The sequence below is a fragment of the Ochotona curzoniae genome, unplaced genomic scaffold, assembly GCF_017591425.1.
Source record: "Ochotona curzoniae isolate NIBS_2020 unplaced genomic scaffold, NIBS_Ocur_1.0 contig_65, whole genome shotgun sequence".
Classification (NCBI taxonomy): Eukaryota; Metazoa; Chordata; class Mammalia; order Lagomorpha; family Ochotonidae; genus Ochotona; species Ochotona curzoniae.
The window spans coordinates 705441-732518 of record NW_024466508.1 but is presented as its reverse complement, the minus strand read 5'-3'; the positions used below and the strand labels follow the sequence as shown (position 1 = coordinate 732518).

General features: G+C 65.0%; 2 protein-coding genes across 2 annotated transcripts in view; both read right to left on the bottom strand.

Annotated features, from left to right (window-relative positions):
* Positions 1-5085: 5085 nt before the first annotated feature.
* Positions 5086-6078, bottom strand: MAFA (MAF bZIP transcription factor A). The gene has a single exon (XM_040991572.1). The coding sequence runs from the start codon at positions 6076-6078 to the stop codon at positions 5086-5088; it is 993 nt and encodes a 330-aa protein (XP_040847506.1).
* A 2544-nt stretch (positions 6079-8622) lies between these two features.
* ZC3H3 (zinc finger CCCH-type containing 3) overlaps positions 8623-27078 on the bottom strand; it is a 47811-nt gene continuing 29355 nt past the window's right edge. Inside the window, exons 5-12 of the mRNA XM_040991692.1 lie at positions 21469-21635; positions 18261-18303; positions 18028-18186; positions 17872-17941; positions 16371-16502; positions 10063-10244; positions 9551-9897; positions 8623-8810 (exon numbers count right to left, since the gene is read on the bottom strand). Coding sequence (XP_040847626.1) covers positions 8779-8810; positions 9551-9897; positions 10063-10244; positions 16371-16502; positions 17872-17941; positions 18028-18186; positions 18261-18303; positions 21469-21635 — 1132 coding nt within the window. The 3' untranslated portion in view covers positions 8623-8778. The remainder of the gene's footprint in view (positions 8811-9550; positions 9898-10062; positions 10245-16370; positions 16503-17871; positions 17942-18027; positions 18187-18260; positions 18304-21468; positions 21636-27078) is intronic.

The following is a 27078-nucleotide window of genomic DNA, read 5'->3' as shown; positions in this document are numbered from 1 at the left end:
TGGTGGTGGTGATGATGGTGATGGTGGTGATGGTGGTGATGGTGGTGATGGTGATGATGGTGGTGATGGTGGTGATGGTGGTGATGGTGGTGATGGTGATGGTGGTGATGGTGGTGGTGGTGATGGTGGTGATGGTGGTGATGGTGATGATGATGGTGATGGTGGTGATGATGGTGATGGTGGTGATGGTGGTGATGGTGGTGATGGTGGTGATGGTGGTGGTGGTGATGGTGGTGATGGTGGTGGTGGTGATGGTGGTGATGGTGATGGTGGTGGTGGTGGTGATGGTGATGATAATGGTGAGGACTGGGGACTCTCTGGACCTTGTGGGTGAGCCAGAGAATGAGCAGGTGAGGTCCGGGTCTTGCGGATCTGGTCACAGGTAACAGCTTTAGTGACGGTCTAAAGGCCATGTTCCTGTGTGCTCAGGGCACGGCTAGGAGCATCAGGCCAGAGACACAGCGGTCTCTAGGGCTCCCTGTCTCCTGAGGGCCTGCGCCTGACCTCTGAACTCCACCAGGCACACAGGGCTGAAGGGGCAGCACGTGGTCTTGGGCAGGGGTGCTCTCTGAGAGGCAGGAGCTGAGTCCTGCTGGGTGCAGGCTTTCTGCTCCCAGCTAACGCTTGAGGCGCCCCCCACCTGGACCAGGGGATATTTTAGGGGCCAGCAGTGACCAACAGGACAGTGTATGGCATGGGGTTCCAGGTCCTGTGTCCCTCATGGAGCAAAGCCACATGGGGCCTGGGTGGGGGGCCTGAGTGCCTCCTCGCCCCGGTGGGCGCTGAGAATCAGACACAATTACTCCCTCGGCAGATCATAATTACAGCAAATAGCTCATTAAGGAGGAATTATCATCAATATGATATTAGCAGACGGCAGGGTAAATGAAGAAAGAAAAGTGCTTATTCTCTCAGCACCCTCTTAATGGGGACAATGGCTGGGAGACCCGGGCACTGCCAGTGACCTGAACCCCCAGGACCCCAGACTTCCCTAGACAAGGTCGCCGTAGGGGACACTGAGTGTCCCAAGTGCTCCCAACGAGAAGATAAGAAGAGGCGCGGCGTGAGCAGGCAGGGGCGCGGGACGCCTGGGATGTCCCGTGCCAGGCTAGCTGAGCATGGCTTCCCCTGCTCAGGCGCCCCTGCCCCTGCGGGGCCCACATGGAGCTCAGGGCTCCTGGCCACACCGAGCGCTGCAAAGGCACTTGGCTCACTCCTGCTCCTTCCTGCTTCCCCACCTCTCTAATACAATGCAATTCATATATTAAAAAAATAAGCTTTTGCAAGGTTGAAGGCACTTGGGAAGTTGCTGCTCACCAGGTTGGAAGCCAAGCTCAGGCCGGGATCCCATGTAGACACCAGTTTGAGTCCCAGCTGCTCTACTTTCTATCCAGCCCCCTACTTGCGGCCTGGGAAAGCAGTGCAGGGCTAAAGCCTTGGGCCCCTGCACTCGCGTGGGAGACCGGAGGAGGCTCCTGGCTCCAGGTCTGCTCAGGTCCAGCATTGCGGCCACTTGGGGAGTGAGCCATCATCACCATTGGACGGAAGATCTTCCTCTCCGTCTCTCCTTCCCTCTGTTAGTTGGCTTTCAAAAAAGCAAAACAAATCAAACATAAAAAAAAAACAAAAACAAAATTTGCTCCCTAAGCGGCGGCAATGGCCAGAGCTGAGCCAACCCGAACCAGCGGCTTCTTTCGGGTCCCTGGGCCCGCGCGGAGCGGCGAGTGGAGGCGGCGGGAACCTCCGGGCACGCCCGGGCCTTGTGCTCCCCAGGCGCCTGGAGGGGTCCGGTCATTCCGCTTCCCACAAAGCTGCTCCGACACCGCCTGGACGCGCGCTTCGCCGCGGGGGAGCTGGGGACCCGCGCTCCTCCAATCCCGCGGGCGCGGCAGGGAGCATGAGCCCGGAGCTGCCCCGCTCCCTCCCGCATGTCCCTCGCCTCTCCCCGAGGGCTGGGGAGGACCTCCGGTGCCAGCCCCCGGGGCGAGAAAGGCCGGCCCGCACAGCGCGCAGAGCTTGCGGCCAGGCGAGCGCCCCGGTGCTCCGCGCGGAGGCCAGCGTTCCTCGACGGCGCAGAACGGGGAGCGGGGCTGAGGGCGCGGGCACGACCCAGCTTGGGGCACCGGTGCGGGGCATCAGGGGCCCCTGCTCGCCGTGTCGGCGAGGCCCCACAGCCAAGGAAGCCGTGCGTGGTGCGCGGGATTCCCGAATGAGACCCGGGAGAGCAGGCGGCGCAGCAGAAACCCCTAGCGCCTCGGGCTCTCCCCGCAGCCCCTCTGAGGATTTGCGAGGCGGGGGAGACCTGGGGTCCGCCACGCCCAGGGAAGGCAGACTTGGAGCCGCAAGCCCCGCACCGCTGCGGTCAGGGTCAGCTCACCACCTGCCTCCACCCGCAACCACGTTGGGGTGGTTCCCCACCCGCAGTCCTCCTCTCCCTTCTCCTCTTCGTGCCCCCCAGCCCGCCCTCCCCTGCGGGTTGCTCTCCCGCTACTCCGATGTGACAGCTCCAGCCCGCAGCTGCTGAGTGGCGCGGCAAGTCACTCGGGGGCTGGTGCAGGGGCCCGGAGCATGCGGGTGTGTGCGCGAGTGCGGGTGTGCGCAGGTGTGAGTGAGTGGATGTCTGCCCGCCGCCCACCTCTCCTCCATCTCCCTCAGACACCTCCTGCCAGCGGGCACCTGCTGTCCCACACACCCTGTCTGAGCTCCTCGACCAGCCCCCACCTGCTTACACCCGAAGCACCCCCATCGCGGCTACCCCCGCTGCCGCCCCTCCCCGCTTCCCCTCGGGGTCCCACCACCCGGCCCTGCAGGGAGAGCACAGGGTTGGGGACTTGGGAGGTGAGACTCCACCGTGGGGGCTGGCCCAGGGAGCCGGGACAGCACCCAGCCGTGAGCTGAGCTGCTGCCTGTGCCGGAAAGGGCCGCTCTGGCCCTGGGCCCGACTGCAGCCTCTCAAACTGCTGACCAGGCACTGAGGGCCTGAGGGCATGGCTGCCAGCAGGATGGCCAGCAGGGAGAGCACTGGGCAGCGGGCAGCCTGGGCCCTGGGGACAGGGCTTCTCCTGGGATAGCCGGGAGCCCAGGGATGCCCCTACCTGCTCCCTGCCCCCCATGCTGGGGACCTTTTGAGAAAGCTTATGGAAAGCTTGTCACCTTGGTGGGGCAAGCAGCTGTTCCACCTGCTGCCACTGGCAGCGGGCAGCAGACACTGGCCCCGCCTGGCTGGCCCAGCCTCAGCGGCCGCTATAAACAGAAGCCAAGGAGAAGAAGGTCTGCCCTGCAGTGTGGGCACAGAGGAGGCAGAAGTCAAGCCCTTTGGCAATGGCCAGGCCAGGCACCTGCAGACCAGGGGCAAGGCCAGAGCTACACTCCCTGGCGGGCTGGGGGAGATCCCTGTCCCCAGAGGCCCGGGCAGGGCGAGTTGGGGTCCTGGGCTGGGAGTCCTCTCCGCACCCTCTCACACCCTGGCCGGGGCGCAGGTGTGAAGTGAGGGAGACCAGCACTGGCTTCTGGGGGCGTCCAGGCTCAGTACAGGTGGGTCCTGCAGACCTGCCACAGCTCCCCTCAGGTCCCCACGCACACGTGTGTAATACAGTGTGTGTGTTGCACGGACAGCAGACACGTGCAGAGCACGCAGTGAGCTGGCTGTGCAGCCCTGTGCTCCAGAGCACTCCCACGGGAGCACCAGCTCTCACGGTGCTACAGCCCCGTCTCACCTCTGTCACCAGGAGGCGTGTGTGGGGAGAGCAGCGGGCAGAGTCCCAGGGAGGGAGCAGGGAGTCAGGGCACTGGAAAGTGGAGCTGGATCCAGCCTGGGGTGCAGCGCCTGCCCCTGCCCCCTTCCCAGAGCAGTGCCAACTCCCCTGCCCCCCGCCCCCCTCTCCCGCGTGATCTAGAACTCCCGGAAAGCAGTCAGCCTAACGGGACGGGTTATTTCATTGGAACCTTCCAGAAATTGGTGGAAAAGGGCCCTGGCTCCCTCTTCTAACAATGCGGGTCCAACTCAACCCTGCCCAGCTCCTCACCCCAGCACTCCCCTGTCCAGCTGGGCAGACCTGGGGCCTGGCAAGCTGGTGCAGGGGACAGGGTGAGCAGCCCAGGTCCTGGGCCAGGCTGCACACTCTGCCTGGGAGCTCCCTGCCCCTCAGCCGCCCAGGGCTCCTCCTGCCGCAGCACACAGAGGTCAGGCCAGGGGTTCCACCAGGCCAAGGGCCCCGGGCCGAAGGGAACAGCTGCACACGGCGCCAGGCTCCAGGAACTTGCAGATCCAGACGGATTTATTGAGTAGGTTGTTACCTTTCGTTTCCTCGATGTGGTGGCAAATGAAAAAACCGACGGAACCCACGGGGCAGTGACCCAGGGCTGGCACACGGACCCTACAGGGCCGAACCCCGGCCTCTCTTGGGCGCACAGGGGCCCCAAGGCAGCCGAGAGCCAGAAAAGCAATTCCACAAAACAAAACCGCGACTTATATCCATAAAAAAAAAAGTTTCCACCCCTTCCCCATGCCAGGAGACCCAGGCTGAAGTCTCCTCTTGAGACACTGTTCCCACGAAAACTCTGGCCCGGCCTGTGCCTCCTTCGGTTCAGTCCTGACGCCTGCCCGGACCAGTCAGTGCGCAGCAGAACGGCGGCGCGGGTGGCAGGGGACCCCCACTTCTCCAGGGAACGCCGGGCGGGATGGAGTCGGGGCTGGGGACGGGCGGGCAAGCGACACATGCAGGGCCGGCGGGCAACGGAAGGCGAGGGGATCCAGCCTCCAGGCACAGGAGTATGAAGACGTCAAAGAGGAGCGGCGGGGCAAGGGGTCGGGGCGGGGGCGGCGCTCGGGGGTCTCGACGGCGGCACGCGGGCCCCGGGCGACCTCCTCCGCGCGAGCGCCGTCCAACCGGCTGGGGAAGCGCGCGGGGCACGGGGCGCGGCGACTCGCCAAGGCTGGGGAAGCGCGCGGGACGCGGGGCGCGGGACGCGGGGCGCGGGGCGCGGGCCGGGGAAGCGCGAGTGCAGACGACCCGCCGCCTCGGCCCGGCCCGTCCGAGCGCGAACCCCGGCGGCGGCGCGGGCTCGGGACGGGGCGCCAGGCGCTCACAGGAAGAAGTCGGGCGCGCCTTTGGCCCCGCCGGGGCCGGCCTGCGATGGCGAGGACTCCCGAGCGAAGCCGGTCCCGCCCGCGCCCCCGGGGGCGCCCCGGCCGGCCAGCTTCTCGAACTTCTCCCGGTACAGGTCCCGCTCCTTGGCCAGGCGCCCCACCTCCAGCTTGAGCTGCTCCACCTGCGTCTGGAGCTGACACTTCTCGCTCTCCAGCATGTGCCGCTGCTGCACGCGCTTGAAGCGGCACGACTGGGCGTAGCCGCGGTTCTTGAGCGTGCGCCGCTTCTGCTTCAGCCGGATCACCTCCTCCTTGCTGAAGCCGCGCAGCTGCCGGTTCAGCTCGCGCACCGACATGGACACCAGCTGGTCGTCGGAGAAGCGCTCCTCCAGGCGCACGTGGTGTCCCGCGCCGCCGTGCCCGTGGTGATGGTGGTGGTGGTGGTGGTGGTGGGCTGCGTGGTGGTGGTGCGTGCCGTGAGGGTGGCCGGCGCCCATGTCGTCCGCACCGCCGCCCGCGAAGCCCTGGCCGCGGAAGGCCTCGTACGCCGCCGGGTGGTGCGCGCTGGGGTGCCCGCTGCCGAGCAGCGCCTCCACCGCGTCCTCGGGCGTCAGGTTGAGCGCCTCGGGGTTCAGGTGGTGCTGGTAGCCGCTCATCCAGTACAGATCCTCCAGCGCCGGCTTCCCGGGGGGCCCCCCGACGGCACTGGGGCCCGCGCTCGGCGGCCCGGGGGCGACCCCGGACGCAGCGGCCGCGCCGCCGCCCCCCGCGCCCGGGCTGGGCGCGCAGAAGCTGGGCGAGGACGGCACGGACGAGCAGGGCGTGCTGAGCGGCGTCGAGGACAGCGAGCCGGGCGGCCGGTGGCACAGGCGCTCGGCCTCGGGCGGCTCCTTCTTCACCTCGAACTTCATCAGGTCGAAGTCGTTGACGTACTCGATGGCCAGCGGGCTGCCGGGCAGCTCGGCGCCCATCGCCAGCTCCGCGGCCATCGCCCGGGGACGCCCCCTCCCGGCGCCCGCACGGCCGACGCGCAGCGCCCGGGGCTCCCGCCGGCCGTGCGGGCGCGTGCGGTGCGGCTCCCGCGCCCCTCCCCGCGCCGGCCCCGCCTCCGCGGCCGCCGCGCCGCTCGCCGTTTATAGAGCCGCGCGGCGGGCCCGCCTCCCCGGGCGGGGCGTGCGCCCCGGGCCAATCGCGGCCCCGGCCCCGCCGCCCTCGTGTGCCCGTCCCCATGGCAACCCGCACCAGCTGCCAATCTCCGGCGGGGCGGGCGGGGCCCCCTGGCGGCCGCCCGTCGGAGTGCAGGGCGCCGGCGCGGGGACACCTGGCCGGGCGCACCTGGCCGGGCGCGGGCCCCGAGCTGCCCACGCCCTCCGGGGCCTCGTGCCCGCGACCCTCCTCGCGGCCGCAGAGGCCATGGGGGCGAGGGAGGCGCCAAGGGTCTCCCGGCCCCTCCGTCTCGCGGACCCCGTCCTGGGCTGCGAGAACAGGCCCACGCCCTGGGCCCCAGTCCCGGCCCGCCCGGGCGCTGTGCCCTCCGGGGCATCCCGACAGCCGCGCCACCCGGCCGGCTATTTTTAGTCTCGCGGTTCGGGAATTTTGTCAACAAAGTTGCTGGCACCTTGGTGCGACAGGCCGGCGGGCGGTGGGGGGCGCAGAGCAGAGGGTGCGCAGGCGGGGAGAGGGCGAGGGGCCAGGGTGGGGCGTGGTGCAGAGGGGCGTCGGCCCGGGACACGGTAGGCATCTCTGCGGCTGCTACCGCCGCGGAACGGGGGTGAGTGGGGGAAGCAGCCCACGGAGCAGAGGCGACGGGCGGCGTGCCCGGAACCGACCCGGTCCTACGGCGCACACGCGAGCGACAGCTCTTTGCCACAATTTCTTGCTTCGCTGCGCCTTGGACAGTGTAGCAAGTTAGGTTCGGGTGTCACTTCTCACAGCCCCAAGCTGGCACGGAGGACACCCCATGCAGCGCTTCTCAGCTCTCAGCAGCTCTGAGGTCTGACCTGGGCCCAGCACGGACGCCAGGCAGAGGCCGCCTGTGCAGCAGCTGCCCCACCCGCAGGGCGCTGGGCTGGGCCTCTAGAGCAGCTGCTCCTGGACCCTGGCCTGGGGTGTCAGGAAGGCACTCGGTCCCACTGGGAAGGAACCGCCCTTTGAGGCCCTCCCAGAGCTGGCCTGGGAGCGGAGCCGGGGGCGGGGGGGCGCACGGTTGGGGCGCTGAGGACACCCTGGGGCCCACAGCCCCGTGAGCACCTGCTGTGAGCCAGGCCGCTCCGCCTCCTTCCAGTGGGGGGAAGGGCAGCAGCACTGGGTCAGGACACACTGGCCAGGGGTAAGGAATGTGACAGAGGCCTTCCTGTAGCCTCGCCGGGACACCCAACAGGACGGTGCCCCCTTGCTAGGCCCCTCCGGTTGTGGGGGAATTTCAGGACCATGACCTGGTGCTGCCTTCAGCTGTGGGTCCCCCCCAACTCCCTCCCACCCTCTGAGAAGGTGCAGGGTTGGCCAGGGTGAGTGGTCTGGCACGTGAGTCAGGGCCCAGCTGGTTCCACAGCCCTTCCACCCCTTCCCAGCCAGGAACCCCTCCAGGCAAGAGGGCCACATTTCCCACCCTCTACCTGAAGGATTCCAAGCCCCTGGCCTGCCCACGTGGATCGCAGACCTCAGCCGTCACCTTGATGGGCCATCCTCCGGCCAGGCGCCTGAGCGGCCCAGGAGGAGGGCCTGGCATGGCCCAGGGCCGCGGGCACATCATGCCTGCAGCTCGAGGGCCTGTGTGAGCCCCGAGGGTCCGGCTGGGTCCCAGGGAGAGTAGGGGCAGGGGCTGGCCAGCCTCCACACAGGCTCATCTGCTGCCCAGGGCAGGGGGCACTGGCAGCCTGGAGGAGCTGCAGGTGAGCCCTGGGGAATGGCGAGAGGGCTGGCCAGGGCCAGGCACCTCAGTCCTGGGAGGACCAGGCCTGGCCTCTCCTGCATAGCTGATTTGTGCCCACTCTCTGCCATGTGCCAGAGGGTAAAGCTGCCCCAGACGTGCGCCTTGGAGCTGTCCAGGAGCGCAGCATGGATGCGGGAGGGTCGGTCGGAGGACCACGTGTACCCCCCACTCCTGGTCTCCCTACGCCTGTGCCCCAGCACCTCATAGCCCTGTGCTGGCAGCTCCATTCCTGAGGCTGGTCAGCAGAAGCCAGCTGGCCCGGCTCTGCTCCAACAGACTCCATCAGCTCCCAACTCCAGATGGCACTTGTTCCGGGGCAGTGTCACACCCTCAGCCCTCGGGGCCCTTGGTGGACAGCGGCCTGGGCAGCCATGGCCCCGGGGGCACAGGCCTGCGCCCAGGTGCTGTGAAGAGTGGCTCACGACGGTTCCAGGGCCGCATGGCATTCTGCAGGGCCGAGGGGGGCAGCCCAAGTGACTGGGGCCTCTCTAGCCCCTGCCTGCCTCCACTTCCCAGTGACTAAGTGAGCCCAGCCGGGCCCTTCCTGCCTCCCCCTCCTCAGCCCCTGGGAACCCAGTGGCAGCCAGCACGGGCAACCTGACACAGGGTAGAGTCTTTATTGCTGGATCCAGGATGCCCGCCTGGGAGCTGTCCACAGTGCAGGCTGAGGGAGTGGGGCAATGGGCAGGGCTGCGGCCCAGGGCCGCCTTGCTGCCAGGTGCAGGGTGCAAGGTGAGGTAGCATGGCCGCCGCGGCCTCACAGGCGTGGCTTGATGTGAAGAGTCTGCCCTGTGGAGAGAGGACAGTGTCAGGTGGCATCCAGCCAGACTCCGGGCTTAGTTTGGGCCAGCGGTGCACCTGCCCCCCAGTGGCCACACTGCAGGCCTGGCCTAGGGCTGTGAAGTACAGGGGCCAGCAGCCACTGGGCTATGTGCGGTGATCAGCCCCGAACAGCAGGAGTGCTCACGGATGGGACCAGGCCGGGAATGTGGGGCAACCCGTGCTGCCCCCGTGCAATGAGGTTTTGGGGTCTCGGGCCTCACTCGCCCTAAGTGCTGGCCAGGAAAAACCTTCCTGGGTGCTACCCAGGCACCCTGTCAGTTGCGCCCAACTGGGGTCAGCTTGGGTCCTCCGCCCTGGCTGTGGTGGACATGGGGAGCTGGGGGGCTGTTGGGGGCTGTGGCAAGCACCTCCATTAGCGTGACCACCGGGAAATGTGCCATAAAACGCTGCTGTATGGCCGTGCGTCTGTGGCCTGTGGGGTTGCGTGGGGTTTATCACCCCGCGTGCTGGCTGTAAAACACTTACTGAGGGGCCTCGTGCGGCTGTAAAACCCTCCTTTCGCCCTAAACAAGGCTGAGTGGAGCCATTCACTGAGCCCCAAATGTGCATCCGGGGAGCGGGAACATCTGCTCTCCACAGCGGCGCCTGCTCATCTTCCAGAACAAATTAACACAAATAGCCGCCCCTAATTCAATCAGCCTGGCTGCCCAGACTGTGCTGCCCCACATCTGGGCACCTCTGCCTACCTGAGTTCCTGGAGCTGGAACTCCTGGCGGTGCGGGCCCGGGGCTGGCCCCCTGGGCTGGGCGAGGACCGCAGGGAGATGAAGGCAGGCAGCCTGCAGAGGCCCCCTGAGCTCGAGGTGGCCGGGGTAGCCCCCTCCAGGCGGCGTGGCTCCTCCTGCTCCAAGGCGTGGGACGAGGAGGACGGAGATGAGGCGGGGGAGGAGGAGGAGGAGGAAGCCCTGAGTGAGAAAGTGGAGGGAAGCGGGGAGGCTGGCTTCCCGGGGCTTGGCGGTGGGGAGGTGGGGGCCAGGGCTGTGGGAGAGGCGGGCATAGGTGTGGGCTTGGACTGGGCTACGGCTGCAGGATTCCTGTGGGAAAGCAAAAGGTGGAGTGAGAGCAGGTGCCAGTGGCCATCTCTGGGCACCACCCTCACCATGGGTCCCATGGGCAGCAGCCAGGCCCCCTCGCCCCTCACACGGGTGCCCACCCCTCTCCAGGGCCCAGGAGGCCTGGCCCCTGTCACGCCCCATCACCTGGGCCCAGGGCTGGCCGCGGGCTTGCTCTCGGAGGTAGCTTCGCTGGGCCCTGGGGTTGGGGGTGTGGCCCGCCGGCCGTGGCGCTTCCGGGCACGGTGCAGCAGCTGGCACTGGGCACCACGGGGGCAAGCACCCCTGCGGGCAAAGTCGGGGCACAGCAACGTGTGTTTCCTCTTGCACTGGGGAGAGGGGCGTGGCTCAGCAGCTGGCTGGAAGTGCAGCGCAGCCTGGCGAGCAGGGGGCAGTGCCCGCCCCTAATCTGCTCAGCCTCCTATGCTGGGGAAGACGGGTAGGGCCTGAGGCTCAGGGTGGCACAGGTCAGCCAAGGCCAGACAGTGCTGGGTCAGAGCCGGGCACTCGATCCCCAGCACCTGTCATGTGGTTAATTATACCTCTTGGCCAGGGGCAGCCAGCAGGTGCTCCGAGCAAAGCCTGCAGGGAGGCCCCAGTGCCTGGTCCAGGCAGGCAGCCCTGTGGAGCCCATGCCAGGACAGGGGTACCCCTTCTCCTTCAGTCTCCTCTGAAGGCTCCCAGGGAACAGCAGGAGTCTGGATGGCCTAGGGTCTCCGACCTGCACCTCATAGCAGACACCCCCACAGGCACCCCAGGAGCGGCCCTGGGCCCTCCATCTGCGCAGACAGGCCCTGTAACCACGCTGCTTCAGTGCGAGGCCCGAGCAGGCAGGGACAGCGGCCGTGTGCAGCAGGCACCACAGGGTGAGGGTGGGCTGTGGGCAAGCCCTGGCTCTCTACTGTGCCCCACCCTCTCGGTGGCCAGCCAGTCTCCTCCTGGCTGAGGCAGGAGGCGCTCTTCAGCACTGGGCCTGGCACACCCCCTGCAGGCCCTGTGGCAGGCAGTAGGTTGGCCCAGAGAGGCACGGGGTGATGCCCAGGGCACTAGAGAAGCTCCCAGTGTGTGGTGTGTGTCTGGGCTGGCTCTCCCCAGACAGAACCCTCGGTTCAACAAAAAGCCTTCTGTGCCAGAGGGCACCCTGGGCAGGCTCAGGCCATCAGGCCCAATTCACCCCCACAATGGCAAGGCCTGCCCAGAAGCTTCTGGAAAGCCTTCCCTCAAGACCTTGGCTGATTTTCACACTGCACACTGGATGGGCACGCAGCCATGGGGCAGCCAGGGGAGCTGACACCACAGCCCCCTCACACAGACCCTGGGTGTGCAGACCACAAGGAGGTGGGTGATGTTCAGACAGGCCTCGCAGGACCAAGCTCAGAACGTGTCCAGCCTCGGGAACCTTCCTAGGGTCCACCCAGCGATGATTTCTACAGGATCATGGTCAGCAGGACCTGCTGGTTCTACCTCAGATGGCCACAAGGCCAGCGCTGGGCCCAGCCAAAGCCAGGGGCCTCTGCCACCTCTCTCATGTGGGTGCCCTAGCAGGGAGCTGGATCGTAAGTGGAGCAGTCAGGACTTGAACCAGCGCAAACATGGGATAAAGGTGTCGCGTGCAGAGCTCACCTGCTGTGCCACAGTGCCACTTGAGTCCAGTACTGTGGCACAGAAAGCAAAAGCTGACAGCTGCTACACTGGTATCCCATAGGGCCTTCAGTTCCCACCCTCTGAAGTCTGGAAAAGTAGTAGAGAATGGCTCAAGTGCCCGGGCCCAGGTCCCTGCGTGGTCGGCCTGGCTGCCGCTCCCCGCGTGCCCGGGCCCAGAGCCCCGCGTGGTCGGCCTGGCTGCAGCTCCCCGCATGCCCGGGCCCAGAGTCCCGCATGGCCGGCATCAGCCATAGCAGCCATCCAGAGAGTAAACCAGCGGGTGAAGGATGGGACTCAGGCATGTCTCTGAAGGCAGAGTGACAGTGCGAGTGCCCACTCGCCAGAGCTCCACCTGGGCCTGCCCTGGGGGTGCCCACTCGCCAGAGCTCCACCTGGGCCTGCCCTGGGGGTGCCCACTCGCCAGAGCTCCACCTGGGCCTGCCCTGGGGGTGCAGGGCCCAAGGGCTTGGGCCGCCTCCCACTGTTTTCCCAGAAGAGCATAAGCTGCAAGCAAGCGCAGTAGCGGGACCGGTGCTGGTGCTCCGGGCAGGGTGTGGTGCCCACCTGCCACACGGCAATGCCAGGCCCTTCCTTCGTACGGTTTCTTTGATTTGAAGTGCAGAGGCACGCACAGCGTGATCTGGCTGCTGGCTCACTCCCCACAGACTCAGAAAGCACAGCACTGGGCCAGGCCGAAGCCACAAGCCCTGACCTCTACCTGCGTCTCCCAGGTGAGCAGCAGCGAACTGGCCACTTGCGCCACCATCACCTGCTTGCTCCTGGAGTGTGTTGGACTGGAAGCCGAGCTGGGCCTCCACTCGGGCACTCCATGACGCAGACCAGGCACCCCGAGCAGCCTGTCAGCCGATCACCAGAAGCGCTTTAAGAACCTGTAGGTGAAGCTGGCATTCCAGGTCCGAGCGCTGGCTGCAGTGCCAGCTGTTCTGTTCCCTTCCCAGCTCTCTGCTAACTCCCTGGGAAAGCAGTGGAGATGGCCAGGTGCTTGGAGACTGGCTGGAGCTGTGAACACTTGGCTTCTGCCTGGCCCAGTCCTGATGGCCACGGCCCCCTGCAGAGTGAGCCAACAGATGGGTGGTCTCTCTCTGTAACTACCTTTCAAACAAAATAAATTGATTCTTCTAATGGTTAAAAACAAATAAAATAAAGGCTGGACCCCCCAAAGCTGCACCCCAGCTCTGGGCTAAGGAGCACCCTGCACTCCCACCCCCCGGCACAGTTGCCCCAGCTGGGATCTGTGCCCTGGTGGACAGACGGGCGAGGGATTTCTGAGCCAGCAGCCACTGGACTGCAGGACCCAGGCAGGGCTCTCAGGCCAGGCCTCAGATCCAGCTCCACGATGCCACCTACTGGCAGGCCTGCCTCGGGACACACCAGCTGCTTCCCACACTCACATTCCAGGGGAGCTGCCCTCCTCTAGCAAGGCAGCCCACGTCAGGAGGGCCTGGCAGTGCCTGGGTCGAGGCCATGGCACAAGCAGGTGCTTGGGCTCTGGTCGCCCTGTTTTCTGCCGAGCCTTGAGCAGTGGACAGCCATGGGGCAGGCCTGAGGCCCCGTGGAGGCATGGGAGTGCAGGGACGGGTGAGGCCAGGCCTCAGCTGCTACACCTACCACCCCCATACCAAAATGGGCAAGCCTGAGGAGGCAGTGTGGGTCCAGATGGGGCTGGGAGGAAGGGGAGGCCGCAGGAGCTGGGCAGGGGCGGGAGTGGGAAGGCAGGCCAGAGCTCCACTGAGGGAAGCGTCTAGCGCATGGCCAAGAGTTAGAAGTTGGGCCGCAACAGGAAAAGCCACCGCCCACCCATGACGCCTGGACCACATTTTCTCCTGGTGCCCCGCTTCCCAACCAGCTCCCAGAGGACGGTCCAAAGCCTTGGGACCCTGCACCCCTGTGAGACCTGGAGAAATGCCTGGTTCCTGGCTTCAGCTTGACCAGCCCCACCAATTGTGGCAACTTGATGTGAACTGGTGATGGAGGATCTCTCCTCAATCCTGCTTCTAGATAAATAAACAAATCTAAAAAAAAATAATAATAAGGTCTGGAGTTCATGGCTAAGATGAGCCGGAGATCAGAGCCTGGTCCAGTGGGGGAGACCTGAGGGATGGGGGCAAAAGCGTAGCAGCAGTGCGCAGACCCAGGGCTGTTGCACGAGAGCCCCCCGCCCTGAGCCAGGAACCCCGGTCCAGCAGCAGGCCTGGGCAAGGACAGTGTCCTCTGGGGCCAGGGCTTGGCTTATGTCCCCAAGGAAGGGGGCATAAGAGCACAAGTCGGTGGGTCTCTGTTATCACTCTCACACTGCAGCCAAGACAGCCACACCCAGGCAGGGGGCAGCTCAGACCCACAGGCAGGCAACCAGACAACACAGGGGCTGCCTGGAACCGCCCAAGGCTGACAGAGGGCCAGCTGACTAGTGGGGAATGACACCACCAGACTGTAAAAGTGGGAAACGTGTGGGGAGGCTGCATGAGACATGGCAGAGGGTATGGAAGGCAGGGAGGAGGGATGGAGAGCAGGGAGGAGGGGGGGATGGAGAGCAGGGAGGAGGGATGGAGAGCAGGGAGGAGGGGGGATGGAGAGCAGGGAGGAGGGATGGAGAGCAGGGAGGAGGGGGATGGAGAGCAGGGAGGAGGGGGGATGGAGAGCAGGGAGGAGGGGGATGGAGAGCAGGGAGGAGGGATGGAGAGCAGGGAGGAGGGATGGAGAGCAGGGAGGAGGGGGGATGGAGAGCAGGGAGGAGGGGGATGGAGAGCAGGGAGGAGGGATGGAGAGCAGGGAGGAGGGATGGAGAGCAGGGAGGAGGGATGGAGAGCAGGGAGGAGGGGGATGGAGAGCAGGGAGGAGGGGGATGGAGAGCAGGGAGGAGGAGGGATGGAGAGCAGGGAGGAGGGATGGAGAGCAGGGAGGAGGAGGGATGGAGAGCAGGGAGGAGGGGGATGGAGAGCAGGGAGGAGGGGGGATGGAGAGCAGGGAGGAGGGGGGATGGAGAGCAGGGAGGAGGGGGGATGGAGAGCAGGGAGGAGGGGGGATGGAGAGCAGGGAGGGGGGATGGAGAGCAGGGAGGAGGGGGATGGAGAGCAGGGAGGAGGGATGGAGAGCCGAAGAAAAGCAAGAAATGAAAACTGGAAGGAAGGAAATACAGAAAGGAAGTCCAATAGCCTGAAGCCAAGGCACAGCACAGCCACGCTAGACACAAGGGGCGTCGGGGCCGCAGCGGCCGTGCTCAGCGTGTCCTCGAGAAGACAATCCCACCCTGGAATGGAAGGCTGGCTCACTCCCGCGTCCCAGTCACACAGCTAGCTGTGCCGGGAGGTGACGTCACAGGCGCTGGGCAGCGTCCACCCTCACAGAATGAAGGGAAGCATCTCTGAGATCTCAGTGAGGAAGCTCGTGGCCTCTTGATACTGGCATGGATAACGAGAGGTTGGTAAGGGCCTCCTCAGGAGACCTCCTCCCTGGACACCCATGGCGTTCCTCCTACAGACAGGACGAGTGCTGTGCGGGCCACCTGCTGTCACCCAGAGCACAGGGTCAGAGCTCAGAGGCCTCCGAGCCAGAAAGGTTTAATTGAGCTGCGGAAATCCTAGAAATATGTGTGACTCAAGTGCTGAGGACCCAGACCTGGTGCCTGCATGCCCACACCCGCTGAGGTGCCGGCCCGCATCCGGTAAGGGGCTGGTGCAGCGGGCTCAGCCGCCAGCACCCTCACTGGGCACCGGTTCTCCTGGGTGCCCCTGGGAAACCAGCGGAAGAGGGCTCATCTTGGCCCCTACACCCACGGCGGAGGCCCCAAGGGGTTTCTGTGTCCTGTGCCCAGCCCTGGCCATGCGGCCATGTGGGGAGCGAACCAGCAAGGGTGCTCTTTAACCCCAAACTAAGCAAGGACGCCAGTGCTGGGCTCCGGCCCCTCCTCAGCCTGTGGAATAGTGGGGTCCTGGAGGGATGGCCTTCTGAACCCGCAGCAGGAGGCTGTGGTCTGGTTCTCTCACACAATAAACGGATGAGCCAGTCAATGGGGATGCAGAGCAGGGGCCAGAGCCCGTGCCAGGCTGGCTGTGGCTCAGGCACGTGGCACAGCGCGGCAAGGTACCCACACTGAGGGCTGGCCAGGACCGGGTGAAGGAGCGGAGATCTATCCCCACTGAATTATTCACGAGCGGGCGAGTGAGTGGAGGGAAGGTGGAGCAGCGGATAGCAACAGCTCTCTGGGGCCCCTTTCAGGGCGGCTGCTTCCGCCCGAGGTGACGACTCAGCACTTTCTGTATTATTTAGAGAATAAAATTAACCCTCCCAGGCCCAGGCTGTTGCGTGCCTCCCGCTGGATCGGCCTGCTCAGCGCTTTCCCATACATAATTACAAGCTGCCATCCATCACGCGGCCGCGACACGGTGCTGACGCGGGGAAGGCATGCTGTAAGCACTTCCATGCACAGACGTTCCCAGAGTACAATCGGCCCTGGCGTCGGCATCGTGGGGCCCCAGGCTGCCAGCAGCCTCCAGAGGCAGGGCTGATGGCTGGGGCAGACACCTGGGACCTTGCTAGCCCTCCCTGGGTTGGGCAGAGGCGTGGGAGGCACGGGGCTGGGCTGCACGGGCAGAGGCACTGGGGAGGCCTGCCCGGGCCGGGGTAGTGAGTCCAGTCCCGACCGCTCAGCTCTACTGAGTGTTCTGTGAACGGCGCCTGTTCACTCTGCCCGGGCAGCACTGGCGCTCTGTGAGGCGCCTGGCATGTGCTGTGGCAGCATCCGCCTGTCTCCTAGGGGCGGCGCTGCTCCCTGCCCACCCCCAGCTGCTCACCTTGGCGCCCAGCGGGCAGTAGCCTTTGAGGAAGTCGCTGCAGACCTCAGCCTTCCGGGACACGTACACGTGGCTGTAGGGGCAGCTGCTGTGGCTGCAGACCCCCTTCAAGAAGTAGGAGCACACGGGCATCTGCGGGGAGGAGTCCGTGAGCCCGGCAGCACCTGCTCTGCGCCCTCACTGCCTGACAGCCGACACCGGCTGGATGCCTCCCTTAGCTCTCCCGAGACCGTGTGGACACACAGCAGTGGCAGGCCAGGTGTGCCGCCCAGGAGACGCCACCTGCTCTCAGCCTCCTGGAGTCTGGGCCCCTTGGCAGCCAGGGCTGCTCGAGAGCCCCACCGAGCGGGGGGCACGGCGTTGGGGCTCGGCTGTCAGCTGGGTGGGCTGCAGCCTGGCTGGGGCCTTCCTGCTCCAGCCCAGGTGACCACTGGCCACGGTCACTGTGTGTCACCACTCACGAGCTGAGGGAAGAGGCCGGTGGGAAAGTTGGTCAACGCCCCAGGCCAGCAGCCTGGGCCCCCGGGGCAGGGGCTATCCCGGGGAGCCCCGAGCAGGCCTTACCAGGCCCCTGGCATGCACCTGGCACCCAGCCTGTGGACGTGCCCCTCGGGAGTCCCTTCTGGGAGGAGGGCCTGGGGAGGGTGAGGCAGGAACCTGGCACCAGCTGCCAGGGGAGCTGGCGGGGGAGAGACCCAGGAAACAAAGGGTGATTTAAACGGCGAGGTTGGTTTTTAATTGTCTTTTAACTGCAGCCGCAGAGGGGAGTGGGGCTGGGGGCCCGTTTGGGGCTGGTGGTGGTGCGGCCGTAGACAATCCCCTTAATGCGGTTTTTGATATAGAGCCCAAATTAGCTCTAATAAAAAGGGATAATAAAGCCAACTCTTAGAGCAAACGGGGCTCCTCCTGGCTGTCAGCGCAGGCCGTTATCGGGAGGAAACTGCATTCTCATTTCAATTAACCTTGTGTGAACCCCACCACGTCCACACAAATAACAATAACATTAATTCAGGGCGCTGGGGTGGGGGCCACGCCGCCTGCTCGGCGCGCTCCTGCTGCAGCGGCGCCTAATGAACCCGAACCCTGACGTGCAGTTCCCAATTGCTCGCAGCGGAGCTCGGAGCTCTATTAGGGAGGAAAGTGCTGATTCTCCCCGAGCTTCTCAAGGGGAAAAGCTGCGGCAGCAGCACCGCCCTCGCCTCGTGCCGGCCCGACCCCACCCGGAGCCCTCGGGCCTCCCACCAGGACCCTCCCGGGCAGGAGGCACGACGCCACTGGCCATGCTGGGCTGGAACCGGTACCGCTTCAACCACAGGCCCTCCCCGGGCTGCCCCCAGCCCCCTGCAGCCCCTGGCCTGAGAGGCAAGGCTAGGTGGAGTGGAACGAGGTCAGGGGAGGGTGACCCTGAGGGGCTCTCCATTCCACCACCTGTCCCCAGTCCCCAGGTGAAGTGGACAGGATGCAATGAAGTCAGGATGACCCATGGGCCCCGGCCACTCACCTTCTCCTTGGACACCTTGTGGGAGAAGGGGCAAGTCCCATCCGTCTTCTTGCACGTGCCCCGGACAAACCTGTGGCCAGACACAGGAGGGGGTGAGGAGGGCCTGGGAAGATCGAGGCAGGGCCCCCAGGCCTTGGGCGCAGGGAGGGCGGGCACCTGGTGCACACGGCCACCTTGTCGGGGTCATGGATGTAGGGGCACTGCTCGCCGCGGTTGCACCTGCCGAAGCGGTTGTAGTACATGCAGTACTCCTTCTTCCGCTCCCTCTTCTGCCTGGCCTGCCGGATGATGGCCAGGCTGCGCTGCACGGCCCGGCTGCGGGTGCGGAAGGGGCTCGTGAGCCAGAGCCGAGCAGGGAGCCCCCCTGGCCACCCCGCCTGGGGACGTACCTGGCCAGGGAGCGGCTGCAGCTGCTGGGAGGGTCCACACGGCCTGCAGGGAGAGAGAGACCTGTCGCGCTGTGGGGTAGGCCCTTCATCCCTGGGTCACCCCCTGGGCGCGTCACACTTGGCTCACATACAGCTGAGCAAAAAGCTGCTCAGGTCCCTCCTGTGGCCAGGCCTGCCGCACCAATCCAAGGACAGCACGGAGGCTGGGCGCTCCAGGGCTGGCGGACCCCAGAGAAGACCTGCACTGCTTGGGGACAGGAATCCACTGCCCATCCCTGCTGCCCCCTGCCAGCCATACTCAGGTCACACAGCGGTGGCCTCTCCCAGTGCCAGGCCCCAAGGCTCATGTAGAGTAGGCTGGCAGCTGCAGTCCACAAGCAGCCTCGCTGTCTTCTCTGTGTGGGTGGACTTCGGGCTCAGACTGCACAGGGCATGGCTGGCATCGGAGAGGTGGCTGTTTAACCTCTCTGAACTCCTCCCTCAATGCACCCCCAATCTGCACAGGACCCCTCACAGACCAGATCCAGGTTCTTAGAGGGCAACGCTGCCACAAAGACAGGGTAAGAGGTAGAAGGGGTACCCAGGGATTCCAGGGCAGTAACAGAGCCTTCCACAGACACTCCCCGTCACAGCACTGTGCGTCGGGGGACACTGGCCTAAAGCTGCCCCTTCCAGGTGCACACACCCAACAGTCCTGGCTGCTGGTCCACCTGACACTATCCTGCTGGAGCTGGGCAGGCTCACACTCAGCCTCCGAGGACTCCTGCTTGGAAAGGGAGGCCCAAGCACTCTCCCCTGGGCAGGGGTAAAGGCTGGGGGCAGAGGTGGGGCCTGGGCAGGGGTGGAGGGGGCAGAGCTGGGGGCAGAGGTGGGGCCTGCGGGGTGAGATGCAACAGGGAGGGTTCTGAGACAGGGCATGGAGGCAGGAATGGGGCAGGGCGGGACAGGACTGTAGCTGTCCAGGGCAGCAGCCAAGTAGGGGTCCCGGGGCTGGCTGTACCCTCACACCTGTGGCCTGGGGCAAGCGACACGCAGCCCGACAGACATGGTGAGCACGGGGTCCCGGCTCTTCCCGGGCTGCTGGTGATGCTGTGGCACCAGCTGCTAGCAGCCGGGACGCGGGACACACCAGTGGTATCCCGTGCCGTCTGTGAGGCCTGAGCTGGGGGCAGACGTGCTCCCACCCGCTCCCACTGCTTCTCAAGCCCAGCAGTGTGGCGAGGCTCGGTGGGCGTCTTGCCGAGCATGGGAGGCAGCGTTAATCAATGCGCACACAGCAGCTGGCTCGGGAGGTGCGAAGCAGGAGGTGCAAGGGAATGTGCGCTCCGCGGGGTCTTCCCAGAATAGAGTGCGGGCTCCCGCCAGCCCACCCGGCCTGGCTGCTGGACCCTCAGCCACCAGGTGGGGGCAAGGGTTCAGGCACTACTGGCCTGCCAGGGTCCAACCTGCCAAGGCCCAGCAGCCCAGGAGAGGCAGCGCCAGGTGTGCCAGGAACCTGGTGGCTCCAGACTGTGTGGCGGACAGGGCCTCCCTCCTGTGCCTCTCCAGCAGGCGCAGCAAGGCGGGCACCCACAGCCTGCAGCTGACTCCCAGTGCCTCTGCCGAACACGGAGGGGGTTCAGGGCAGGTGGGGGCAGCAGCTGCACTGAGGCGGAGGACTCTGGCTTCAGGAACCTGGGCAGGGACGGGGAGGGGGCACTTTCTGTTCAAGTTTTGCTGACGCTAGGGAAGAAAATTTATTTCTTTAATTATTATTCACCTAAGTGGGTTGGGTATCAGCAGCCCAGAGCTGGGGCAGACCCCTCCCTCACAGCAGGGCAGGGCAGGCAGGCAGCTGGGCCTCTGCCCAGGCCCCACGTCCCTCCCTAAGCCTGGCCCCTGGAGGCTGCCAAGTCTGGTCAGCAGCATGAGGATAGCTGGGGTCCAACTGGCGGCAGGTGGGGCTCCCTGGGCCGGGGCAGGCTGGCAAGGTGAGGAGCTTCCTAGACCCTGGCCCCCGCTGCGCACCAGAGGGGCTGGGGGATGCGACCGGCTCTGCTGCGGCTATGGGGCAAAGCCAGGGCCAGGCAGAGGCAGAGCCAGCGGCCAAGTGCAACAGAGACAGCCGGCCCACAGCGGTGGCAGGAGGGCCCACGCAGCAGTCAAAATGAAAGCAGACTACAGACCCAGTACTGGGACCCAGGGCCAGCTGGGGGGCAGGTGGTATACCCGTGACAAAGCCACATCCATACGCTAGGGGCACACACAGACTCCGGCTCGCAGCCCCTCCCAGCCCGGACACACCTGCAATGGGTCAGCAAGCTATACCAGCGTGGGCCCTGTGGCCACGCCGCAGGATCACAGCTTTCTGCGGAGGACAGTCTCTGAGTGCACATGGGGTGACCACAGTGACCCAAGAGGGACCATGGGAGGAGGGGGCCTCAGCGCCATCTGAGGGTGGGGGGACATGGCACGGCGGGGGGAGGGGCGTGCAGGAGGTGGCAGTGTGGGGGGGCTGGGGTGAGGGTGGGGGCAGGAGCCGGTGTGCAGGAAGGGGTAAATGAGGCATGGGGGCCAAGGCAAGTTGGGGATGCAGCATGAGGGAGGGAATGAGCATGCCAGGGCCGCCCTCAGACCTCCCTGGCACTGACGGCTGTGCCCCTCCACGCGCCGTGCAGATGAGCCGGGAGGCCTCGCTGTGCTCCCAGGACAGCAGTGGTGCCAAGCAGGGCTTCCGGGCGACCTCAAAGGCCCTGTGCTCTGCCTCCCACCTTCCCGAGCCCTGTGGCAGGTGGGGGGAGTAGGGGAGCCTCCATGACAGACAAGGAAAGAGTAAACCAATATAGCTTTGCAGCAAGCGTGTATGAGTGAGGCCACGCCATTTCTGAGCCCGACACAGCTGGCGAGGCGGCACCAATGCGATTGCGGCTGCGGCAGCCCCAGCTGCTCCGTCGCCTGGCTCATGCCAAGTCCCAGAGTGATCGCGCCAGCCCCCACCTAGGAAATCAGCTTGTGTTCAGCCGAGCGAGAGGCGGGCACCCCTCAGGTCTCCCAAGGGGGTGGCCAGGGCCCCCAGCACCCTCCCTCCATGGCTGCAGAGGTTCTGTGTGCACCCAAGGCTGAAATCAACCCGCGGCATGTCGGGGCCCAAGGGGGTTCAGCAGTGAGGGGCCCGGCAGGCCAGGAGAGCCAGGAGCGCTGGGGGGAAGGGCCACGCAACGTGCCTCACCTGTGCGCAGGAGCGGCCGGCCACCCGCACCGCCCGGCCGGCCGGAGGTCTTGGAGAGCTTGTTGGCAGACACCTTGTACAGGACCCCTCCGATGCTGCAGTAGCCTTGGCTCCCCCAGCGAGCAGAGCCCGCAGCGGCCGGACACAGCCGGTTCAGCGCCAGGGACCTGTGGGGAACGCAGCGGCCGTCACATGCAACCCCAGAACCCAGGAGGTGGTACCTCAATCTAAACCCAGACTGCGTTCAGGAGGAGACAGTGCTCTCCTATGGGCACAGCAGCCAGCCAAGGTGTCCACTGCTGGTAAGGCTCCCAGGCCATCTCCCCCAGACTGCCCCAGCACAAGGCAGATGCCACAGGACCAGCAGACCCGACCGCCCCCACCATCCCCTGGGAGGGAAGGGACAGCCCCCGACTCCCACCAGGCCAGAGGTCCAGGAGGGGCCCTGTGGTCAGCAGGCTAGTGGCTGCCTCCCCATCTCATTCTCGTCCTGCCAGGCCCGGGCACATATGGCCTGACACCCTTATCTCCCACAGCCACCACGACAGACAGGCAGTCAGAGTGACTCCCCCAGGGCCCAGCCCCTCAGAAGACTCACTGACTGCATGCATTGGTCAGCCCAGGCAACACAGCAGGAAGCAGGCTGAGCAGCAGGTAGAGCTGCTAGGGCCTCCTTTCTCTTCCCCCTCCAGCAGGCCAGGCTGGGAAATGTACTCAGAGCCACATCTACCGGGTGCCCACTTGGCCCCGTCCATCACAAACAGCCCTGCCACACACAGGGGGTCACCCAGAAAGCCCCACCACTCAGCACCACAGCCCCTCTTAGCCTGGGCACCCACTGCAAGCCTCTGGGAGTAAAGGCCACAGCACAACTGTGCAGTCCCCGGTGCTGTGGGGACTGCGGGAAGTACTTAACCCAGTTTCTCTTAATTAAAACTCAACTTCGCAAACACCCATCTTGGAGGCAGAGTCCCACAGGGGCCTGGCTGGATGGTGTGATTGCCCAGCCATGCTCCCCGCAGCCAGGCCCACAGGCTCACCACAGCAGAGGGTGCAAGGGACCCCTGTTCTGTGGCCTATGCCACCGCCAGGTGGGGCGAGAGAGCAGCGCGGGCTCCAGGAGGGTCCTGACTGGCCAGGAGCTGCAGCCACTGCCAGAGGACTTCGGCATGGATGCCTCAGCCTGAGCTGGCGGCCTTTGGGCATAGCCTGGCCACGGCTGGCCCTTCATATACAAGCAGGTGGACTGGACCCGCACCATGCAGTGGCCACAGTACAGGCCTGGGCCCTGCCTCACGCACCACTCCCCCCGCCCACACACTGCTGCCTTGTCTGGCCTGGCCACCAGACTGAGAACGAGGAAGCAGGCAGCTGGGCCAGGGCCAGTTCCCTTCTGGGACCAGGTCCTGGACACCTCAGAAAGCAGAAGCGAGGACTTGGGCCCCAGGAACCCAGCCCTGAGAGCTCATCTGTGGACTGTCTAGCTGCCAGGGCAATCACAGCCCAGGCCAGACAGCAGACGGACCCTGGGGGATGTGTGCAGGTGGAGCTGAGAGGAGAGTCTACAGGTGCAAGAGGGCGCGGGTTCAGGGAGGGCAGAGAGAAGGCGGGGCTGGGGGCTGGGGGAGGGCAGAGAGAAGGCGGGGCTGGGGGCTGGGGGAGGGCAGAGAGAAGGCGGGGCTGGGGGCTGGGGGCTGGGGGAGGGCAGAGAGAAGGCGGGGCTGGGGGCTGGGGGCTGGGGGAGGGCAGAGAGAAGGCGGGGCTGGGGGCTGGGGGCTGGGGGAGGGCAGAGAGAAGGCGGGGCTGGGGACTGGGGGCTGGGGGAGGGCAGAGAGAAGGCGGGGCTGGGGGCTGGGGTGGGGGAGTGCAGAAAGAAGGCGGGGCTGGGGGCTGGGGACTGGGGGCTGGGGGAGGGCAGAGAGAAGGCGGGGCTGGGGACTGGGGGCTGGGGGAGGGCAGAGAGAAGGCGGGGCTGGGGGCTGGGGACTGGGGGTCAGCTCAGAGTGGAGCCAGTGTGGACTCAGGCCGCCTGTGCCCCAGGTGTCAGTCGGCTCTTATCCTGGGTAATGCACCTGTTCCGTTTCCCTGCACATTCGGGGGGAGCAGGAAGTTCCTCAGGGTCTGGCCAGGTCTGGGCAGGGCCCATCCCGTCCTCGTGGCTCTGGCCTGCAGCTTTTGGCTGCCAGGGTGTCCGCGCCCTGCAGTCTGCGGCTGCCCCAATGGAGAGGGCAGCCCTTGGAAGCGAGCTGTATTGAGAGGGTAAAACTAATGAGATAATAGCGGGGCCAGGGACCCGGCAGGCTGGGCGCCCTCACGGCGCGGCTCTGTAATTCCTTTTCTGCCGCCCGTCCACAGGCCCACGCTGCCAGGAAATTTCATTAACGTTGGAAAATAGGAAAGGTATTAAGCGTGGATAATGAAGGCCGGGGAGGGAGAGTGCCTCAAGATGGTCTCCTTTCTCGCCTTTGTAACGGGAGACATGAACTCTCCCTCCAGCCCGGCTCTAATCCATTTGAAATACTACAGCAAATTATCTTCCCTTCAGCCCGAAAGCGGCCAGCCAATTTACTCCGAATAGAAGTGACAATGCCCTAGGATTTATCACCACGACCTTGACTACGCCAGGGTGACGCCGGGCCTCCCCTCTCCCCTGGGGGGTACAAAGGACGGTGGGGAAGATAACATTTTAAACGAAAGGCAGAAAGACACCGTAAAAGCAGGCACAGGCGTCCACTACCCGGGAGCAGCCAGAAACTTCCACGCGGCTCAAGGGGCAGACCTGGACGTGCAAGCCACCTGGCAACTTGGTGTGCCCTGCAGGCGTGCACACAGGCTCTGCTCACAGGCACGTGTGCACACACACGCACTTGTGCAAGCTGACGGGGCCCCTTGGTGTGCCCTGCAGGCGTGCACAAGGCTCTGCTCACAGGCACGTGTGCACACACACATACACGCACACGCATACAAGCTGACCGGGCCCCTTGGTGTGCCCTGCAGGTGTGCACACAGGCTCTGCTCACAGGCACGTGTGCACACACACACGTGCAAGCTGACTGGGCCCTTTGGTGTGCCCTGCAGGCGTGCACACTGGGCCCCCTGGTGTGTGTACAGGCTCTGCTCACAGGCACCTGTGTCTGTCCCTGGGGTGACACCTCAGCATTTGTGTTACCGGCAGCAGAAGCCCGCAGCTCAGCAGAAACACACCGATGGTGCCTGCCCTGCCCCCCACCCCTGGCACATACAGCCCCCCTGGCAACCAGACCCCCGTACTTCTAGACTGGATGCTGCACCTCTGAGTTCGTAGGCCTGGACCACGTTGGGACCCACACCAGGGTGCCGCAGGTGGTACTCCCTGCCAGGGCCTTTACCTGCAGCACCACCGGCTGCCTGGCCCTCACATGACCAAACCCAGCTGAAGCCCACAGAGCACTTTAGCCACAGCATGCTGCCCAGCCCAGGCACCTGGTGGGTCACAAGCCTGTGCCCGAGAAGCACAAGCCAGGGAGGGGACAAGAGCCCTGGCCAGTGCCCAGTGGCATCCAGCATGGGCTCAGACAAGAGGCCCAACAAAATGCAGGGCCCGAGTTCATGAGAAGGCCACGTCTGAGGACACCAGCCTTGACTGGCCCTGAGGCTGGCTCTGCTGACAAGTAGGTCGCATGGGGCCAGGCCCTGGCCACCATGCACAGGCCAGGGAGCAGGAGGCCAGAGCCAGAGCCGGACCCTGACAGCCAGGGAGCACAGGACCCAGAGCAGGGGGCTGGGGCCGGGCCCCGACAGCCAGGAGCACAGAGCTGGGAGCAGGGGGTCTGGAGGAGGTGAGACCTCTAAGGTAGGGACAAGATTTGACCGCTAAGTCCAGTTGCTGGCTATGGCACAATCAGGCCAGCTGCCCAGGTTGGGGGGACCAAGAAAGCAGCAGGCAGGCCGGCTGGGAGCATTGTTCATGAAACGGAGCACACGATTTTCCAAAGCCTGGAGCCAGCAGGAGCGGGGAGTGCACAGTCAGCAGAGCCGAGGGGGAGGTGGCTGCGTAAGTCCCAAGTAGGTCAGGCACAGCTGCCGCACCGTGACAGGCACGGACTGCTTCAGCGGGGATTTCGGCCGGAAACGCTGACAGGCAGGCGGGCAGGGCGGGGCTCACAGAATAGCAGGATGCGCAAGGTGAGCGGCTGGCACCAGCTGCGTGCCCAGGGCCCAGGCCCCAGGCCCCAGCAAGGCTGTGCCCATGTAACTTGCTCCCCTCGAGCCTGCCTCACCGTCCCACCGCGGTGCTAACAGCACATGAGTGTGCCGAGCCAGGCGGCAGTTGCAGCCCAGCACACACACCTAGCAGGGGACAACAGGCCTGGGCAGGGGCCAAGGTGTATGTTCAGGCAGCCTTGGCCCCAAAGCGCCACTCGGCCTGTGGGTAACGGGGAGGCCACAGACAGGACGCTGGTGGTGCTGGCCATGCTGACCGCACCGCGAGCGCCAGGGCTGTTTTATGAGCTCCATCTATTCAATCGGTATTCCGATCAATGGCTGCATTACAAGCTTTCCCTTTAAGAGCCTAATAAACAACAAGATGGAAAGTAAAATTCTCCATAAAATGACACTTGTAAAAATCCATTTCTGCTGAAACTGTCGGGGTTTTGTAGGCATTGCCGGATTCAAAGGCTCTGCCCGGAACGCAGGGCGCAGCTCGCTGGCACAGGGATGGGGCTGGCACAGGGATGGGGCTGGCAGGTGCGGCTCTCCTGACGGCCTGGCTCAGCGGGGAGAGACTCCCAGCGGCCCCCTACCCCATCATATGGTCAGCTCCACTGATTCCCTGCCCAAGGGGAGGGGGCACCACCGCCGGGACCCGCAAACTCCGAGGGAAGCTCACGCGGGGCGGGCCCACAGGTTTCGGGGCTCAGCAGGCAGCCAACGGTCCAGGGTGAAAACCAAGGACTTTCTGAGGCCTCGGGACACCCAGGAGAAGCCAAGGGAACAGACAAGGCACTCGCTCCCCAGCAGGCCGATGAACCTTTTCTCTTTAGTAAAGCCTCTGCCTGCAGCTCTGGCACCCCATCTGGCACTAACTCGAGTCCTGGCTGCTCCCCTTCCCATCCAGATCCCTGCCCACAGTGTGGGAAAAAGGAGAAGGAAAGCTCAAGATCTTTCTGCCCTTCTCTCTGTGGATCTGTCTTTTCAAAAATAAATGAATTTGGGCCTGGTGCAGTAGCCTAGCAGAGAAAGTCCTTGCCTTGCACTTGCAGGAATCCCATTCGGGCACTAGTTTTAATCCCTGTGGCCCCACTTGGACCCTGCTCCCTGCTTGTGGCCTGGGAAAGCAGCAGAGGATGGCCCAAAGCCTTGGGACCCTGCACCCATGTGGGAGACCCGGAGGAAGCGTTGGGCTCCTGGCTTCAGGTTGGCTCAACTCTGGCCATTGTGGCCGCTTGGGGAATGAATCAACAGACAGATCTTCCTCTCTGTACATCTGCCTTTCCAATAAAATAAATAAATCTTTAAAAATAATAATAAAAGGGCCCGGCATGATGGCGCAGTTAGTTAAGGTCCTCGCCTTGCATGCCCGGGATCCCATATGGGCACCGGTTCTAATCCAGGCAGCCCCGCTTCCCA

Bases quoted from the DNA above. Each gene is read 5' to 3' on its own strand.
- MAFA (XM_040991572.1), bottom strand. From the start codon at position 6,078: ATGGCCGCGGAGCTGGCGATGGGCGCCGAGCTGCCCGGCAGCCCGCTG.